The sequence below is a fragment of the Sphaerodactylus townsendi genome, linkage group LG07 (assembly GCF_021028975.2).
Source record: "Sphaerodactylus townsendi isolate TG3544 linkage group LG07, MPM_Stown_v2.3, whole genome shotgun sequence".
Classification (NCBI taxonomy): Eukaryota; Metazoa; Chordata; class Lepidosauria; order Squamata; family Sphaerodactylidae; genus Sphaerodactylus; species Sphaerodactylus townsendi.
This window is the reverse complement of record NC_059431.1, coordinates 24,467,233-24,486,714: the sequence shown is the minus strand read 5'-3', so window position 1 is coordinate 24,486,714 and position 19,482 is coordinate 24,467,233. Positions and strand designations below refer to the sequence as shown.

Here is a 19,482-nt window from a genome sequence, read left to right as displayed (position 1 = left end):
TCACCCAGAACTGACATAATTAAATCCTCAAATTCCAACATCCCCACATATTTCCCCTCAAAATCCCCCAGCATTTGCTAAAGCAGTACTGGCGACCTAAGGTCTTATATCCCTGGGTGTTTTAACATGATAAATTTCGTTAGCCTGGGCCCTGAAAGAGAACAGGGTTTTATTTTGGAGCATCACTATATCATTCTCTTCTGTGGCTTCTCAAGAGTATAGTTCTGTTTCCAGAACCAAGTTTGCACTAATCTTTCTAGAAACATCACAGTCAAACCAGAATTCTGCACAGTGCGGATGGGAAAGCCTGGATTTTAGAACCTCCCACTCCCTGCAAAAGTCCCCACTAGCAGACTTTTTTGCAAACATAACATTGTAGTAGGTATAATTCTGCAGTGTTATAGCAATACTTCTACTACCATTTTTTAAACATCTGAGGTGATTGGGAGGAAAGACTGGAGAATCACCTGGTGCGGACACTTGTTGTGTGAAAAAACCTCACAAGTGCAAATATCTCTGCATTTGTAGTCATAGTAAGGCCACAATGGGAAATCACCCATGTGGAAGCGGCCCAAGCTTCAGCATAGGAGGAGGAAAAGGGGAAAACCATACTTCTTGTCTCCTGGAATGCTTCCTTATTTAAATAAACCCAGATTCCACTTGACTTTTCCAAAAGTGCTAGGCATACAACAGTCTACTAAAGCTGAGATGACAATAGTAACAATCAGGAATGCAAAAACAAAACCTTTTCCACCTACACCCTGAAGCAGACAAAACAACAACCAAAAACATGCAAACAAACACTACGTACATCTTAATGCCCTAAACATGTCCTGAATACATGCGGTGTATATGTGGTGTATACAAGACCAAGACTGATTTCACACAGTTGATTCTGTGTAGCTCACGTTGCTTCTGTGAAGGCAGTTTTCCCTGGATTTTCATTGCTTCCGCACCCCTTCAAGGCCAATATCACCTTCGTCTATCAGAGGGCTTAAAAAGGAATTGCTAGAGCACTACAACATTAGAACAATCTACTTCCTGACTTTGTTTTCTTAAAAATCTCTAGCTTTTTTCATTACAGAGTTAAATAGTAAATGTTCATATTGTACCTTTTCCTTTATAGGCAAAAAGGTAGGAGCTAAAGATGTGATTTTTTAAAAAATAATGAAAGCTGTGAATTGGTACTATTGTGATATATCATTATAACATCAACCAGTGGCATAGAGCGAACAGGGCAAGGGGGTGGATCCCCCCGGGCATGCGCCAGTGCATGGGTGTGGTGTGGTATGGGCATTCCAGGCAGTGGTGGGATCCAAAAATTTTAATAACAGTTTCCGATGGTGATGGGATTCAAACAATGGCGCCGCCACACACGCATCTCCAGTCCCTATTGGGCAGGGTGGTTGCTTTAGTAACCCCTTCTCAGCACTCAGAAAAAATTAGTAACCACTTCTAGTTCCGGGGCGTGGCAGGGGCCCAGGGCGCACGTGTGCCCCGGGCACCATTCCCCCTCGCTCTGCCCTTGACATCAACAGTACAGAAATCTGTTAATTACGATATTTTAAAAAACAGTATGTATATGGGGGGGTGGTGATTGTGGGCCTTGTGATAAGGAAAGCGGCACCAATGTGGGTGGAACTTGTAAAAATGTATAACAGCCAGTGCACACGGTGCTTTGACAGTGATCTTTCCCAAACCACCTTTGGGAAAGATTGCAGCAAAACAGGAGGCAAGTGCAGAAGCATGACAAACAGGGGACTGTATCATGTGGCTGGTCCCCAAATAGCCCTGTTGTAAGAAAGCAAAGATGGAGCAAAAAACATCCATGTGGAAACAGCCCACGAGGGACACGCTCAATTGCATTATTTGAAGGAAGTCAGTTCATAGTTGCAGAGCTGCTACTGAAAAGGCCCTGCAGATGCACCTAAAGCAAAGAAACACAAGCTAGACCTCTTGAAGATGATCTCAACAAGCAGGCAAGCTTATGTAAGAACAGGTGATCTTTATACAGCTGAACCAAGCTTATAAGAAGCAGAATTTGTCTAGACTGATTTTTGATGTAATAAACACTCAGTATATGCACTGTAGTGAGTCACATTGTAATCCTATGTAGAGTTAGGCCCCTTTCTGGACATGCAGAATAATGTGCTTTCAATCCCCTTTCAATGCACTTTGCAGCTGTGCAGAACAGCCAAATACACTTGCAAACAATTGTGAAAGTGGACTGAAAGTATATTATTAAGGAGCCTTACTCTAGTTTAAGCCCTTTGATTTTTTTTTTACCCCTACCTTTAATCGTATTATTTACCCTGGCTTCTATTACCTTATTCTCTTTTTTAATAATTAGCTTGATTTTTGTTGTTGTGGTTGTTTTAGTTTGATTCTTTCCTTCTGTTCCCACTCCTTGATTGGTCACCGAGATGGAAATTGGGAACCAAGGGATAGTGTAATTGTTTAACTGTGGTGATTTTGAATTGTGCATGAAATATTAATTGTATGGAATTCTTTAAACTGTTAGCTGCCCTGAGTCTGACCTTGGTCAGGAAAGGGTAGGATAAAAATCTAATAAATAGTAACAATGGGCTTAGATTGAATCAACTGTGCATAGGATTACAGTGCAAATCTCTCCTGCTAAGTACATCAAACAGGGTTTAGTGTCAATGTCTGAAAGGCATTTCCTTGTAATACTCACCCACACTTGTGGAAAGAGATTTGTTTGCAGACACCAAAGCCAAAGTAAACAGCAACGGCCAAAGATCCATACTTCTGGATTCTAAAACTGTAAAAAGAGACAACTGCATTAGGTTCATTATAATAAAGTATTTAAAACATGTAAATGTTGATTCACCTGTCTCCTAGTTTATTGTATTTCTGGATGGAGTTTGGCCAAGATTTACAAAGGAAGCAAATTATAATAAATGTTATTGCCTTGTAAAAGTCTACAATATATTAACAGTATAAGAGGCACAATATCCTAGTCCTGGAGACTGTTTATCCACACATTACTGAAAACTTGTCACGGCATATATGAGGAGTGATCCAGCCCGATTTTTCCACAGTCTGTTCCAATTCACAACCCAACATGCCTTTTATCCATGAAGACCTCAGGAACCAATCAAAGCCCAGTCTAAGAAATGATCTCCACTGCTAGCACTGCCTTAGTAAATTATAGGAAATTTTGAGGAAATGGCTAGGGACGAAGAAGTTTAGGGAAGATGAGAAATAATTTCAACTGAGTGAATTTCCCCTAATCTCTGTGGTGATGAGATGTAAATTTGCTTGCCTGAAATAGAAATATAATAACTTCATAGGGTTGTATGGTGTTAGGGCATAGGTTATCTTTCGGCTAGTTAGTTACCATGAGGTAAATTAGTTTAGATTAATTAAACTTAGTGTGGTTAAGTATGGATTAGTTGAAGTATTATATTTATAGAAATTTTAGTCCATACCTCTATTTATTATTGATTAGCTAAGCTTAAATTGTTGTAAACATAATAGCATATGTGGTTTAATTCCAGGTAAGAATGCCCCCCTTTGAAGATACCCACGAGGAGGCCCTACATGGGTCAGGGATTCCAGTGATATTGGGGCGAGGGAGGTATGACGGTAGGCCTAGGCCGAATACTAGACGCAGAGTGAGATATGGTGAAGCTCGCTCTCTGTCTGACCTACGGCCTATCCCAAAGAATGCAGGTAGTGGGACAGGGATTAATTACTCTGCTCCTAGGCTGCTGTTGATTAACGCGAGGTCGATTAATAACAAATATGCTACTCTCCGAGAATATCTCGGAGATCAAGCTGCTGACCTCGTGTGTGTCATGGAGACCTGGGTGAGAGAGGGCGAAACAGTTGCCCTCAACAATCTCACTCCAAGGGGTACCGTGGCAGTCCAGCAGCCTCGGACACAGGGCCGGGGGGCGGTGTGGCGATGCTCATCCGAGATACTATCACCTTCAGGACGTCCCCTGTCCCGGTGATTGATGGCATGGAGTGTCTAGGCCTTCATTGGGACTACCAAGAGAAGCTGGCTATCCTGCTAGTGTACCGGTCACCTAGCGCACCGGCGGATAGCCTGTCACGGCTTCTGGAGGTCGTCTCCGAGTAGACGCTGGGGCACCCTCGCTTAATTGTGCTGGGTGACTTCAACGTCCATGTTGATTCGGCCTCCTCGTCAGTGGCGGCTGATCTAGTGTCATCCATGGCTGACGCCAGGCCCCTCTCTTATAAATACTGGCGCCCCTACTCATCAAGGAGGCCACACTCTGGACCTAGTCTTTGCGGCAGGTGTGCATGTGGTCTTATCCTCTGTAGAAAGAGTGCCGTGGTCTGACCACTATGTCCTGAAGGCTCGGATTGATGCTCCTATGCCCCCCCCCGTCTAGGTGACGGGCATATTTTAGCCCGCCCGCGGAGACTAATGGAACCAGAACGGTTCCAAAATGCTCTACGGGAACTCCCGCTCACTGGTGCTACTCTAGATGAGCTGGTAGAGAGCTGGGACAGCGGGCGCTCTGGAAGCCATCGACGGTATCGCCCAAAGCGTCCTCTCCGGCATACCGCATCAACCCGGCTCCTTGGTACAATCGAGGAGCTGAGGAAGATGAAAAGGGAACTGACATGGCTAGAGCGAGGGTGGCGGCGGGTACTTGACGAGGGGTCAAGACACTCATATCGATCGTTTATGAAGTCCTATGAGAGTGCTGTGAAGGAGACGGCGGGCATATTTTGCTTCCAGCTATTGAATCTGCTAGTTCGCGCCCAGCACAATTGTTTCGTGTAATTTGGACGTTGACGACCTCTTCAATAGGTCCAAAAGAGACTGATTTGGCATTAGGCTGTGAGGCTTTTGCGAACTACTTCACACACAAAGTCCTGACCCTCCGCCAATCCCTCCCTGCCACTATTGATACAGTATGTGAACTAGAGGCCCCTGGGCCGTCTTTGGGTCCTTTCTTGGACCACTTCAGCTTACTTGACCCAACGAATGTTGACAGGATCCTGGATGCTGTACGATCTACCACTTGTCCTTTTGACCCGTGCCCTTCCTGGTTGGTGAAAGCCGGCAGGGAGGAGCTTTGGAGCCACCTGTTGGATATAGTCAATGGCTCCCTTGAGCAAGGAGTTTTCCCTGATCGGCTTAAAGAGGCTGTGGTCTGCCTGCCTCCTAAAAGACCGCACTTAGATCCTGGAGATCCGTGCCAATTACCGCCCATTTTCTAATTTACCATTCTGGGTCAAGGTTATTGAGCGAGCGATGACCAGCGGCTCAGCTCCAGCGATTCCTGGATGACACAAACGTACTGGATCCCTTCCAGTCGGGCTTCCACGCGGGTCATGGGACCGAGACGGTGCGGGTCACTGTTGTGGGCGACCTCCGACTACACTTGGACAGAGGCGGTTCGGCGCTGGTGGTGTTGTTAGATCTCACCGCAGCTGCTCGATATGGTAGACCACGACCTTTTGGTCCACCGCCTCGCTGGTATCGGGGTCCGAGATTTAGCCTTAAATTGGCTGATCTCGTTCCTCCAAGATCGGGGACAGCAGGTGGCATCGGGGGGTGAGATCTCCAAGCGTCGCCCCATTATGTGTGGGGTGCCGCAAAGGAGCGATACTCTCCCGATGCTTTTTAATATCTACATGCATCCCTGGCGAGTCTAGTTCGGAGTTTTGGGCTGCGGTGTCACCAATACGCTGATGACACCCAGCTCTTGTTCACAATGGAGGGCAGCCCGACCTCGGCCCCTGATGCTCTCCAGCGTTGTCTTGATGCTGTGGCTGGTTGGTTGAGTGCAAGTCGGCTGAAGTTGAATCCCACTAAGACGGAGGTCCTGTGGCTGGGCCGGGGGGAGTGTCGGTGGCCTTTGGCCTGCCTACCCTTCTTGGCGAGACGTTAAAACTAACTTTGTCCGCCAAGAGCCTGGGGGTGACTCTGGATCCATCTCTATCATTGGTGGTCCAGGTCACCCAGACAGCCCAGGCAGCTTTTTACCATCTGCGGCAGGCACGGCAACTGGCCCCGTATCTCTCCCGTTCTGATCTGGCCACTGTGATCCATGCCACGGTCACCTCTAGATTAGACTACTGTAACTCGCTCTCTGGCGGGCTTACCTTTGGCCATGATCCGGAAACTGAAACTCGTACAGAATGCGGCAGCCAGACTCCTTTCCGGAGCAACAGCGAGGGACCGGATTACTCTGGTCCTATACCAACTGCACTGGCTGCCGATCGAGTACCGGGTCATGTTTAAAGTTTTGGTTTTGACCTTTAAAGCCATTCGTGGCCTTGGCCCTGCATATCTAAGGGACTGTCTCTCCCTATATCGCCCTTCTAGGCCCCTCCGTTCATCAGAGGCGGACCTACTGGTAATCCCTGGCCCCAAGGCGATCCGGCTGGCCTCTACAAGGGCCAGGGCTTTTACGGCTCTGGCCCCTACCTTGTGGAACAGGCTTCCAGGTGAGATCAGGGCCCTGCGGGATTTACAAAGTTTCCGCAGGGCCTGTAAAACGGACCTGTTCCGCCAGGCGTTTGGCCAGCCGGGATGATATCAACTGCGATAAAAAGCAAACATCTGGCCTCCCGTGGGTTCATAAAAGGGGGAATAGAATAGCTGATGCCATCTCTAGTTTAATATTTTATGTATTTTATGTATTTTAATTAACTTATATATATGATGTTTTAAATTTTTATTTTGTTGGAAACCGCCCTGAGCCTTCGGGGAGGGCGGTATACAAATACAATAAATAAATAAATACATTTAATCAGCTCTTGATGAACCCCTCGTTGGGTTTTCATGGGAGAAGATGAGTAGAGGTGGTTTGTGATTGCCTATCTCTGCCTTGCAACCTGGACTTCTTTGGTGGCCTCCCATCCAAATACTGACCAGGGTCCACCCTGCTTACTTCTGAGATTGGGCTGGCCTGGACCATCCATGTTAGGGATGTACACATCAATCACAGACATATATGATGCCTACACAGTGGTGTAGTGCCAATGGGGCAGGGGGGCATGATGCCTTGCATGCGTGTTAGTGCGCGGGCATGCCGTTGCGTTACGGGCACAGTTCCCCCTCACTCCGGCCCTGGGCCTACAACTTAGTCTATTAACACAAGAAGAATCATGTTGGATCAGACTGTGGTCCTGTATCTTATTTCACACAGTAGCCAACCTGTTCTCCTAGAGAGCCAACAAACAGAAGATAAAGCCCAAGGCCTCCTTTGATGCTGCCTCCTAGTACTGGTGTTCAGAGGTTTAGCACCCCTGGATGTGGAAGTTCTCTTTGTCAGTCAAGTCTAGAGCCCGAACACAGAGAAGGAGGAGCTCAGTGAGAATGCAAGCCAATTCTTATCATAAGGCCTGTTTACATAATTTGTGACTTAAGTGTAGATTTTTAGATTTTCATATTGAATAACTGAAAGTTCTGTGACATCATTACACTGAAACAGCCAGAAAGATAGTCAAAATGAAAAAAGTTCGCAACATGCTGAAAAAAGAAAAATCAATATTTGTACATCCCTACTAAGAGCTTTTGTGAAGAAAAAATGAAGCAGCGGTTAAGTATGATTTCATTTGCACTGTTCTGCTAGGGAAAAGCCTTTTGTGCTATCCTTACAAATATATTTATGCATTCCTCTCAAACTACCTCATGGCAAGACTTGCAATAGCAAAAACGGAGGGGCGGGGGCAAGCTTTAGTTCTGTCCTTCCATAATGAAATGCACACAGACTTCCACACAACAGGCTCTCTTTGAAGGCTTTTCTTCCCTTACCCAATGGAAGAGAGACAGAGCCGCTGGCTAGCTGGAACAAATTCAGTCCCTCCGCAAACCACCATCGCTGGAAAAGGACTCCAGTCCAACAACTATTCCTCTCTCACAGCTGACAGCTGAGGCCAACTTGTCTAACCAATGGCAAAGGGCGTGATGCCAGCTACGAAAGAATTCTCCTCATTATCCCAAATACTGCTGTGCTTAGAACAGATGTGCAACACGGCATTCACAATCAAGGCTGCCGAGACCTCACAGCATGTAGCATAACTTTTGGCCATCCTATCAGGTAGTTATTACACTCATACAATGCACAGTTTCTAAAATGAGGGATATTATGGCAATAAAGTACAGTCAGAACAGTTTTCCTGCTGACCATGAAGTTTCAAGTCAAGGCAGAGAGGAAAAAAATGAAAGCAGTCATTATATGAAGGTAGGGTTAGGGGTAAAGCTACTAGTTGTGACTGGACACTTAAGAAACATGCATGTTTTCAGAAAATAAGTTACAGCCTTTTAGGATACTACTATTGTATTAAATGGTGTTTGAGAATGGGCTTTGAGTGGGGGATGCTGCAAAAGCTAGCATCAGTGTAAGCTTTAGGAAGTTATGCAACGGATGTGAGAATTAAACTGATGTAAATATTTTAAAGTTGTACCAAAGGCTGAAACTTTGATGCCACTCAGTAGAACAAGTCCTATCAGCTCAAAGAGAGCTGTGCTGCAACCAAAGATATCAAGCGCTTTAAGCCTCAAGAAGTGTATTTTGTTATTGTGGATAAAAGTACAGATTCTGTGAGGCTTTATTTAATATATTGCCACCCAGTGCCTCAAAAGACATGGGGGGAAAAATCCTCTTTTATGCTTGGAGCAAGCCAGAGTCGTTTAACATGCCCTCAAACTCAGATGGCCAAAAGACCAGGGAGAAAATGTTCTGTTTCTTTAATGAGATGTTATTCATAACATGTTTGAATGGTCCCTTTCCATACATTATGCCTCTATTAAAGGGACAGGCCTTTTTTCTTCAGGTCTAACTTCAGCATGAAACATACCTAATGCCAGTGGTGGGATCCAAAAATTTTAGTAACAGGTTCCCAGGGTAGTGGGATTCAAACTGTGGCATAGCGCCGATGGGGCTGGATGGGGCACGACGGGGGCGTGGCCGGGCATTCCTGGGCAGGACTGTGGCAAGGATGCAGACACTGTGCCGGTCCTTGGGCGGGAAACGAATGCATGCAAGTGCAGGCTGCCACACACGTCGGTGCACCTCCTGCTAGACTGCTTCAAGTTCTGTGCGCTACTGCTGAGATGAGGGGCGTAACTAAGGCAAAAATCACGTGGCAAAATCACCAATTAGTAACCCCCTCTCGGCACACACAAACAATTAGTAACCTACTCTTGGGAACCTGTGAGAACCTGCTGGATCCCACCTCTGCCTAATGCTCCAAAGCTCAAACTGAGAATTAGTGTTCAAACCCTTCTGCATTACACATTGCTGAAGATTCTACTACTCTTCTTTTCTCCTGTTACTAGCTTATCCTACACTGTTTTGAAAAACCAAGAAGTTAAAGATGTACCGCATGAAAAACATATAAGCTTTTTCAGGCTGTTCCCAAGGTCAACAAGAGATGAAGATATACCAACAATTTACCAAGGACTGTTACAGTAAAATCCAGGAGAGGTGGAGCATATGAATTAAGCTGAGAGGCCCATCACATCTGGACACAGATCACTTGAGTCCAAGAACAATTGGCTGTATAGTATATCACACCCATTCTCAAGCAGCACAAACCAATCCCAAATCGTTGAAAATGCTGCCAATCCAAAACAAAACACTGACTGTTTAAACAAACTTTAACCAAAATTCAGTTGGTAGAATTTAATCAAAAAAGGTCATTTTTACATAGCTTCTAAACATGCATATTAGTGGATAATGTCAACTTGCTACAAAAGTTTTACCCAGGAGCAAACAGATTTAAGGCCACATTAAGTTACATTAATTTTAATGTATGCCTGGTTCACTCCCCCCCCCCCCGGGGGGGGGGGCAACTTGTTGGTCACTGTGTGAAACAGTAAGCTGGACTGGATGGGCTACTGGCCTGATCCAACAGGCCTGTACTTATGTTCCTATAATAAATGCTAATAGTTACCAATGGGCTAATGGAACCTCTTATTTGCATACTACTGGGTGGAGTCTGGACAATTTCAAGCATTCTTGAATGAAGTGGATTGTTTGGTTTTTTTTCCAATTTGGTTTCAGGCCTGGTTACTGGATGAGGAGGGTAGATGCAAACACTTCTGAAACACCAGCAAGTGTACCACATTAAAAACATGTAAAAGAAACTAACTGGGATGGGCCAAGTCAGAATCTGCATATATACAACCGCTAGATGAAACAGAAAAATGTGCGATAGTCCAAAGTATTCCTTAAAGCAACTGGAATTGATAAGCGAATGAATGACTTTTATACAGTGGTGGGATCCAAAAATTTTAGTAACAGATTCCCATGGTGGTGGGATTCAAACTGTGGCGTAGCGCCAATGGGGCTGGGGCACGACGGGGGCGTGGCCAGCCATTTCGGGGGTGGGGCATTCCTGGGTAGGGCTGTGGCAAAGACGCAGCCGCTGCGCCGGTCCTTGGGTGGGAAACGGATGCACGCAGGCACAGGCTGCCATGCACGCCGGTGCACCTCCTGCTAGACTGCTTCAAGTTCTGTGCGCTATTGCTGAGAGGAGGGGCGTAACTAAGGCAAAAATCACATGGCAAAATCACCAATTAGTAACCCCCTCTCGGCACACACAAATAATTACTAACCTACTCTCGGGAACCTGTGAGAACCTGCTGGATCCCACCTCTGCTTTTATAGCATTTAGCAGAGACCTAACTGGTTCTCTGTCTGAGCTACCCCAGTAGCTCCTTGGGGCAATATCTACTCTGCTTCCTGTCCATCACCAGTGATCCAGGAGGAGTTGATGGGGACACCGTACTTTGGTGACAAAACCCCTCTAAATGATGTAACATAAAAACTATTCACAAAGGCTGGTGAATTATTCAGTGGATTCTGCTGACCTTAACTCCCACTAAAAGAGAAACACATTTAAGATATCTCCAGTCTGGTCGGGCACTGTGACCCAAATGTTTGAGCGTGGAGGCCAAAAGGGAGCGAATTCAAAATTACTAGAATGCCACAGGTCAGTGCATTAGCAGGCCCATCATACTGTTATTTTTAGACACTAAATGATAATCTGTGGGATGTCTCTTGTGACACTATACTCAGAACAGTGGCACCGACCTTCCTGCATTATAAATAGGCTGCCCCGCCCCGCCCGCTTGGAGCAGACTGAAAGCCTGCCAGCCAGATGCTTAGTTCACCTAGTTACGATCCCCATCTGCAGAAAAGTTCACAGCTGGTGTCCTTTTGTCTCTTTTACTGACAGGTGTGGTACCCAGCAGCAAATTGATTTAGAGCCAAATTATACATTGCGTGCATTTGCATGTTTCTTTTCTCAGATGATTTGCTGGGTGGAGAAAGGAGAGCAGACACACACACTGGTGGGTGGAAAAAGCAGAGCTAGGGGAAAGTGAACAAACATAGATTTATGCATACACATTTGCCCTCAGCACCAGCAGTTCTGCCCTTAGCCTCTACAGAGGTGGTGTGAAAGAATTCAAACAGTCACTCAGTTCATTTTTTAAAAACCTTGTAAGTAAATAAGCCTCGCTTTCTTAAAACCTTTTTTGTTGCTTCCTGGTTTTCAGTGTAAACTGGTACTTGGAAAAGGGTTTCTTTTAATTTTGCAGAGATGTTAAGGGAACGCAGAGACCAGTCTTCACTAAGGCTCATTCCACACATGCAGAATAATGCACTTTCAAACTGCTTTCAGTGCTCTTTGAAGCTGTGCGGAATAGCAAAATCTACTTGCAAACAGTTGTGAAAGTGGTTTGAAAACGCATTATTTTGCGTGTGCGGAAGGGGCCTAGGAGTGGCAGGGAAAGGGTTTATTAGCACTTGAGGTGTCTCCAAGTATTGACTAGGCCCTAACAGCTGCACCTGCTTAATGGCAGCCTGCCTGAGATGGACCTTAGCCAGGCACAGATAAAACTTGAAGGTGAAGCAGCGCATGAATTCAAGTTTGGAGATAAAAAGGCAGTATGGAATTGCCAACCTGTGAGATTAAAGAAGTCTAGTATCTCTGTGAAGGTCTCGTCCAGCGATTACAGAAAAGTCTGTTCATGTACAGCTAATGCATGTATTTTTCAAGTCTCACAGATCAGAACTCAATCCAGACTAAGAATGCACCATAAATCAGAAAACAGGGCATGGTTTACACACAAAGAAAGTTAAGAAAGCCCAACCACAGAATCAACTCAAGTACACTTAAGCAAGATACAGTTAACGAATTAGGCAGAATAGTCATCATAATAAAGAAAACACTCTGAAGTGAAACCAGTAGGGAAGCGAGACACTTCTCACATGTTTTCCAAAGGGATACAAATCTTCATTGGATGGTCTTTACAGGTCAGTGGCTCAGGTGTGACGGTATTACTGTTACAGGCTAGGTGAGCAGGATATCTTTCCCTGTATTTTCTCAATTTATGTCCCACTTTTCTGTCCAATAGGGACTCAAACCTGCTTACAACATTTTCTCCGGGGGAACTGATGCCTGTAACCTGGGGACCAGTTTTAATTCCAGGAGATTTCCAGCCACTTTGTGGCGACTGGCAACCCTAGACTAGCCCCAGGTCACCATGGATGCTAGATATGCAGGCAAATAGGCAGATGAAGCACATGACTGACATAGTTTCAAGCTGGTCAAGGCGTTTTCCCATTATTGTGGAAGCTCCAGTCTCCTCACTGTTTCACCCTCTTCTCTTTTCTACTCCCCAGAGACATTATGACTTTACCACAAGTTCTATCTCAACGCAAGAGGTAAGAATGAATTATTACCTCAATAGCAAGACTGTCCTGTCAAAACCCTCCGAAATGTGTAGTTTCTGATACTGTTTAAGATGAGGAGAACCGATACTTAAAGACCTCTTTGCTTGTGCTTCAGTGGGGGAGAAAGTGGTTGGCATGCATATGTTCTCAGAGGCGACTTCCGCACATGCAGAATAATGCACTTTCAATCCACTTTCAATGCACTTTGCAGCTGAGCGAAATAGCAAAATCCACTTGCAAACAATTGTGAAAGTGGATTGAAAGTGCGTTATTCTGCATAAGCAGAAGGGGCCAGAGTCATGCTAAAGGCCAAACAGGAATTTCTGTAGTCCGATTGGTTCTCTGTTGGGCCTCCAGTTATTTGCCCCTAATGAGAACTGAATGATGGGGACTGATTTTGCCTCAGGATAGATTTTTGGGCAGCATCTCACCTGTCCTCCAAGAGGCACATTAGCTCTATAAAGGAAGTTAGGTTGGGACAAAATGACCAAGTGAGTTTCACAGTAAGCAGTGGTTTCAATTACGGGTCTCCCCAATCTTAATCTGACACTTTAGCTACTATTTTGGTTTAGCTCTCTTAGTTCTAGAGGAGGCTTGTGTGTTACGTTGTTTTAACACCCTATTTATAGATTCTATTTATAGATGTTGCGAGCAGGCCAAACCCTATCTGCCTCTTGTTGATGCTGAAATATCTGACAACTTTGCTTCCACCAAGACGATTCGTACTCCTCACACCAAGTTGTCTTGAAAATAAAGCTGCTGTCCCTATTTTTTCTCCAGGAGCAGCCAAGTGTTTTCAGCACAGCTGATAGCCTAGTAAACCAGGTGAGTTTTAAGAAATGCAAATGTCAATTTGATCTTAGCTTGGTGGAAAAGGAGGGGCAATGAAAGATCGCCTTGATCGTACCATTGTAATCAATGAATTGGTTGTGAACTGTTCCTGGTAAACATTTCAGAATGAGCCTCCCGAAGCCTCACCTTCCAAAGGAAACGGTCACAGTTCAACAAATCTTAAAATGGACAACCAGAATAGCCTATCTGTAGTTGAAAAGATAAATAATATTCATAAAGTGCTACAGCAGTTGGAAAGGAAGACTCACTGTTCATGGGCTCAGTTTCAAAGCTGGATGAATATATCAGCACAAGCATTGTAGAGTAAGAGACCAAAGAGCCATCAAAGAACTAAGAAAAGTACAAAAGGTTCATGCAATGGCAAGGGCACAAAAGTAAAATAGAGATTTTACTGTTCTTCAACTGTTCTTTTTGAAATATACAACAGTGCTTGGTATGTGGCTATTCCAGTAAAAGGATTCAGAAAAGGGAAAATGTCAATTAAAAACAGGAGGATATAAACAGGTGCAGATGTTAGGAGGGAGGAGTTGTGTTGATGCCACAGTCACTATCCAATAGATACCTACAATTTACACACACCCACATTTCACATGGAAAATGGCAATAGCAGTAGATATATTTGTTTAGTTCTTAGAGAAGCAGGAAAACGTCTCGGTTTTAAATCTAGACCTGAATATTTCTGTTAACCCCCCCCCTCCAGTTTTTCAACTGTTTAAACATATTTCTTTTGCAAACCAGGAGGTTAACCCAACAAATGCCTGAGTCCTGGGTGACTACTTTTTGAAATGCAAATCAAAACAAGATGTAGTTAAAACGGAGGGTAACTAGAAATGCTACGGACCACTTGCAACTGCTGATGAACTGGGAGAGACAAGTAGCGCATAAAAACTTTCTTATAGAGTGGACAGTAAGGTAGCTACTCCCCAAACCATACTGAGCCCACACTTATGTCAAATAAGCACATCTAATTCTTCAAGCATATCACGAAGTGATCTTTGGATCATGAAAGTTTATTCTTTACTCATAGAAGAAGGGGGAACATTGGTACATTTACTAGCCTTAAAGGTGCCCCAAGACATTGTGTTGTTTGATCCCCACACCACCCCTGGTCCACTTATTTGGGTTTCATAGTTGACACATTCCTTCAGTCTGTTGGAAAATTAATAATTTTCCTATGCACCAGGCAGACTGTCCACCCAATAATAAATTATTAGCAATTTAAGCTATCAATAGACTCTTCCACGAAGCAGACACTAGGAGCTGTTACTGCCTTTACGCAGTTCTAAAGAGCATTCTACCAAACTCGTCTTCTGCTGATCTCCTGATCAGCCAGGCTCGTAATGGACTGTCAACATTGATCCCAGGCATTATGCCCACCTTATTTTAACACATCAAAGAGAAAGGTTGCAAGGTTGCTACAGCTCAGTGACTACCCTAAGTGAAAGCTGCAGACAGCGCTAGATTGCAGAAGTGCCTGATATCTGAATCAAACTGGTTTTTATGAATGAAATGCAGGATATTGTAAATTGTTTCAATTTTACACTGAGGCCACAAAGCTTCTTTCTACAGGAGTTCAATGTTCCCCGCATTCTTTTATTTGTAAAGCATAAACACTTAGAGCTTTTTACTTCATGATGGACCATGATGACTAAGGAAGAACATGATAATTGTTTACAGAATTTGGGCCAGCATTGAAAGAGATGTGTCCATCCCATAGAAATCCTCCAACAAAGTTAGGGATTATGCAGTGAAGTGCCAGGATTCAAGGCTGTTTGGAGCAGTTTTTCACACAGCCACAAATAATTTATGGAATTCACTGTCACAAGATGTACTCTTAAACAAAACAAAACAAAAAGCTCTGATTGCCAGCAGATTGCCAGCTCCTGTTCTGAGCTGAGAGCCAGAATGGTATAGCAAGTGAGAGTAGGGTGCTCTAACCTGGAGAACTGGGTTCGATTCCCCACTCCTCCACATGAAGCCTGCCGGGTGACCTTCGGCCACTCGCAGTTCTCTCCAAACACAGAGGCAGGCAAAGGCAAACCACCTTTGAACATCTGTTGCCTTGAAAACCTTTGGGGTTGCCATATGTCAGAGCTGTGACTTGATGGCACTTTCCTCCTCCACCACTACCACATAGCGAGTTTTGCCCTGACCTGGGCGGGGGTCTACCAACATCCAAACTGCAAGATGTCATAGTCTTGCAGTACTATTGGTCAGACCAAACATGAAGTACTATGTGCAATTCTGGAGGCCTCACTTTGAAAAGGATGTGGATACTGTGGAGTGGGTGCAGAAGAAAGCAACGAAAATGTTCAAGGGCCTGCAGACCAAGCCCTTGTGAGGAGAGGCCGAGGGCCTTGGGAATGTTTAGTCTGGAGAAGAGGAGATTGTGGTGGGAGGCAGGGAAACATGATTGCTCTCTAAGTATTTGAAAGGCTGTCACTGAGAAGAGGGCAGGCAGCTGTTCCTGTTGGCAGCAGAGGACAAGACTCACAAAAAAGACTCGCTGTTATTACAGGCAGAAAGGTAGCAGCTGGACATTAGGGAAAAATGTACAGTAAGATTAGTTCAGCAGTGGAATAGGCTGCTGGTCCTGCATCGAGCAGGGGGTTAGACTAGATGGCCTGCATGGCCCCTTCCAATTCTATGATTATTTTATTCTTTCTCTCACCATAAGCAAGCAAATGGGACCCCTACCTGCCAGTGGCTTCAGATAATTTTGCTTCCAGCAGCAACAGAATCATGGGTGGTGGGAGGAGAGGGACCATCTATTTGGAGTAAGCTTTCTGTTGTCTGCCTTCCCAGCGCTTTGCATTGCTACCTCTCCAAAAGCTGCTACTTGGCTGGTGTTGAGGCATTTCCTCCACCTGAGGCTGTTCTATCAGGCTTTGGCTCAAAAGGGATTTTCATGTGATGGTACGGTATTTTCTCCCTAAATTGACTGCAAGCTTTTTCGCAATGGTTGAAGCAAGCTTTTAAGGGCTGAGTCATATCAAGAAGGGACCGGGCATCAGTTTGAGTTTTGTAACAACAGGAACATGGGTCATGAATATATTTACATTTTGGGTGATTGTGTTGTGACTGTATATTGTTTATAACTTCAAAGTTTGTAAGCCACCGTGGGTCCTATAATCTAAATTAACAAATTAGGCAAATTAATGTAAGATGCAGAGGACTGAGAAAGGCAATGGCAAACCACCCCATAAACATAGAAGAAGAAGAGTTTGGATTTATATCCCCCCTTTCTCTCCTGCAGGAGACTCAAAGGGGCTTACAATCTCCTTGTCCTTCCCCCTCACAACAAACACCCTGTGAGGTAGGTGGGGCTGAGAGAGCTCCGAGAAGCTGTGACTAGCCCAAGGTCACCCAGCTGGCGCGTGTGGGAGTGTACAGGCTAATCTGAATTCCCCAGATAAGCCTCCACAGCTCAGGCGGCAGAGCTGGGAATCAAACCCAGGTTCCTCCAGATTAGATACGCGAGCTCTTAACCTCCTACGCCACTGCTGCTCCATAGTCTGCCTAGTAGGACCATGGGTCAGTAATACACGGGATCTACCTTTATCTTTTAAATATAAGATAGCAGGCTTTGAGAGCTAATTTGATCCCTCATGCTGAGGAATGTCATCAAGCAGGACTTCTGTAGAAAATGTCCACTTTTGATGGGCAAACAGCAGAAGACTCTCTTCATCAGGTCCTGCTTCTGAGTTTCCAGAGAAATTTGACCATCCTCTTAGCATGCTGTTCTTACTTCTCCTTTTACTCTCTCTGCAGCTCTCAATAGTCCTACAAGGAACAGCAGGTCAGAAGCAATGCAAATAAAACACCATAAAGAACCCTGACAATCTTTAAGAGCCATCCAAGCTGACCTCAGAGCAATATTTCCCACAGAGTACGACATTCCCAACATAACACTTAAGTGAACTTTCAATCTCATTGAAGACAACCCTGAAATCAGAGCTCCTCTTTCCAAGAAGACCCAGGCACTGCAGATGTCACAGCGTCAAGAACATTCCTTAGCTGACCTCACGTATAATCTGATAGTGTTCTGTCCCTTTTAGAAGCCCTCACATGAACTAAGGTTGCTTTTGCTAAACCCTGATAAAGAAACATCAGGAAAGAGCTGTGAGCGTTTCCTTAAGATGGGATGAAACCTTTTGGTCTGCGAGAAAGACAGTTTTCCCTTTCAGCTGAGCAGAGAAAAGTGCTTTTGAAATGGAAATCCCCGTTTCTTTTCGAAGAGTGGCTTCCAATGTCCACCACCGAATTTACATCGTCAAATTGAAGATTCCAGTGTCCTCTGAGCCCAGGGCAACTCCCATACTGGCATATTCTGGGTTATCAGCAACCACTCCGGAGAATCACTGTTTGAGTGGGTGAAAGAGAGGTGCTGAACACATTCTGAAGTAGCTCAGGAGCATTAAGGAAAGAAGGATCTTTTGGTTCAAATGGCTTGCAAGCAGCACAGATGACTTGGCGGAGACCACCTTGGATAATGCATAGCTTTATGTGCTATTGAGAAATGAAGGAAACAGAGGACAGGCCTTACCTGTCCATACACCTGAGGCCAGGGGCATAATGAGGCAGCCCTGGGCAAACTGTAGCCCTGGGCAAAACCTGAGTTGGATGCCTCCACAATGGGCAAGCCACCCACCACAAACCAATTCACACTATTTTTTGCACCAGGGACATTGTTGAAAGTTGCCTCGCAGAAGTGCATTTTTAGACATATCAGCACCAAAATTTCAGCATATCATCAGGAGACTGTCCTTATGCTACTCCCCAAGTGTGGTGAGGTTTGGTTCAAGGAGTCCAAAGTTATGGACTCCCAAAGGGGGTGCCCTATCCCCCATTGTTTCCAATGGGAGCTAATAGGAGACGGGGGCTACCGTTTTGAGGGTCCATAACTTTGGCCCCCCTGAACCAAACTGCACCAAACCTGGGGGGGTACATCACTCAGGGCAGTCCTCCTGATGTGAGACCCTTTGAAAGGATTTTTGAGACTGTGCCCTTTCAGAAATGTCCCCCTCCCAGCCTGCAACCCCATGGACAGCAATACAGAAGAAACTCAACGCATAAGAGAGAACAATCAGATTCTTGGGCAAATTTCTGGGATGTTCTTGCTATGAGGGCGATTTTTTGATGTATCGGCACGTACTCTTCCTCAGGGTATCACATCTGGAAACTGTCCCATATAAATGGTACCCTCAAAGCTTGACACAGTTTGGTTTTAGGGGGTCCAAAGTTATATGGAGACCAGCCCTCAAAAGTTGGGCGTGCCATCCTAACTTGCCTAAGGAGATGGGGGCTACCCTTTGAGGGTCCACAACTTTGGACCCCCTGAATCAAGCTGCATGGCAAACTTGGGGGGTGCCCACTCATCTCCAAGACTGATACCCTGAAATTTTGCAGGTGCTGACTATATCCGAAAATGCACCCCCTACAGGAACACATCCTAGAAACCATTCAACAATTTTTTGGTTGGACACTGCATTGGAGTTTTCGTATCACGCCATTGCTGTCAATGGGGCTTGCATGGGCTGTGGGGGGGAGGGCTATTTCCGGAAAGATTTGCGCTTTATTTGAAATGTTTGTTCGCATTCATTATGTGTGTTTAGTTAGCCGCCTTAGCGGCCCTTGTAAGGGCAGACAGGTGGGATTCAAATTTTGCCAAACAAAATAATAAAATTATACCACCATGTGGCTAGTTGGTGGCACCAGAGGCAGGGCAGTCGGACTAGGAGTTCTTGGATGCTCACCTTCTGCTTTGCTACCACTGTGCGCGGCCATGTATCATCCCAGTGGCCCATAGTGTCAAAACTGCCCCGGATGGGGTTTTTTTTGATGGGGGGATTGAAGAAGAAAATCCCTGCATATTGAAAGCTAGCACAGATATATGGCTAGACTAGAAACCTTCTCCATGTGTTAATGT

The 19,482-nt window shown here is 45.1% G+C and overlaps 1 protein-coding gene across 2 annotated transcripts in view; it reads right to left on the bottom strand.

The window, feature by feature from the left end:
• GHR (growth hormone receptor) overlaps positions 1-19,482 on the bottom strand; it is a 177,465-nt gene that overhangs the window by 85,436 nt on the left and 72,547 nt on the right. For both annotated transcript variants that reach the window (XM_048504222.1, XM_048504223.1), the window contains exon 2: positions 2,696-2,782. In XM_048504222.1, coding sequence (XP_048360179.1) covers positions 2,696-2,765 — 70 coding nt within the window. In that variant the 5' untranslated portion in view covers positions 2,766-2,782. The remainder of the gene's footprint in view (positions 1-2,695; positions 2,783-19,482) is intronic.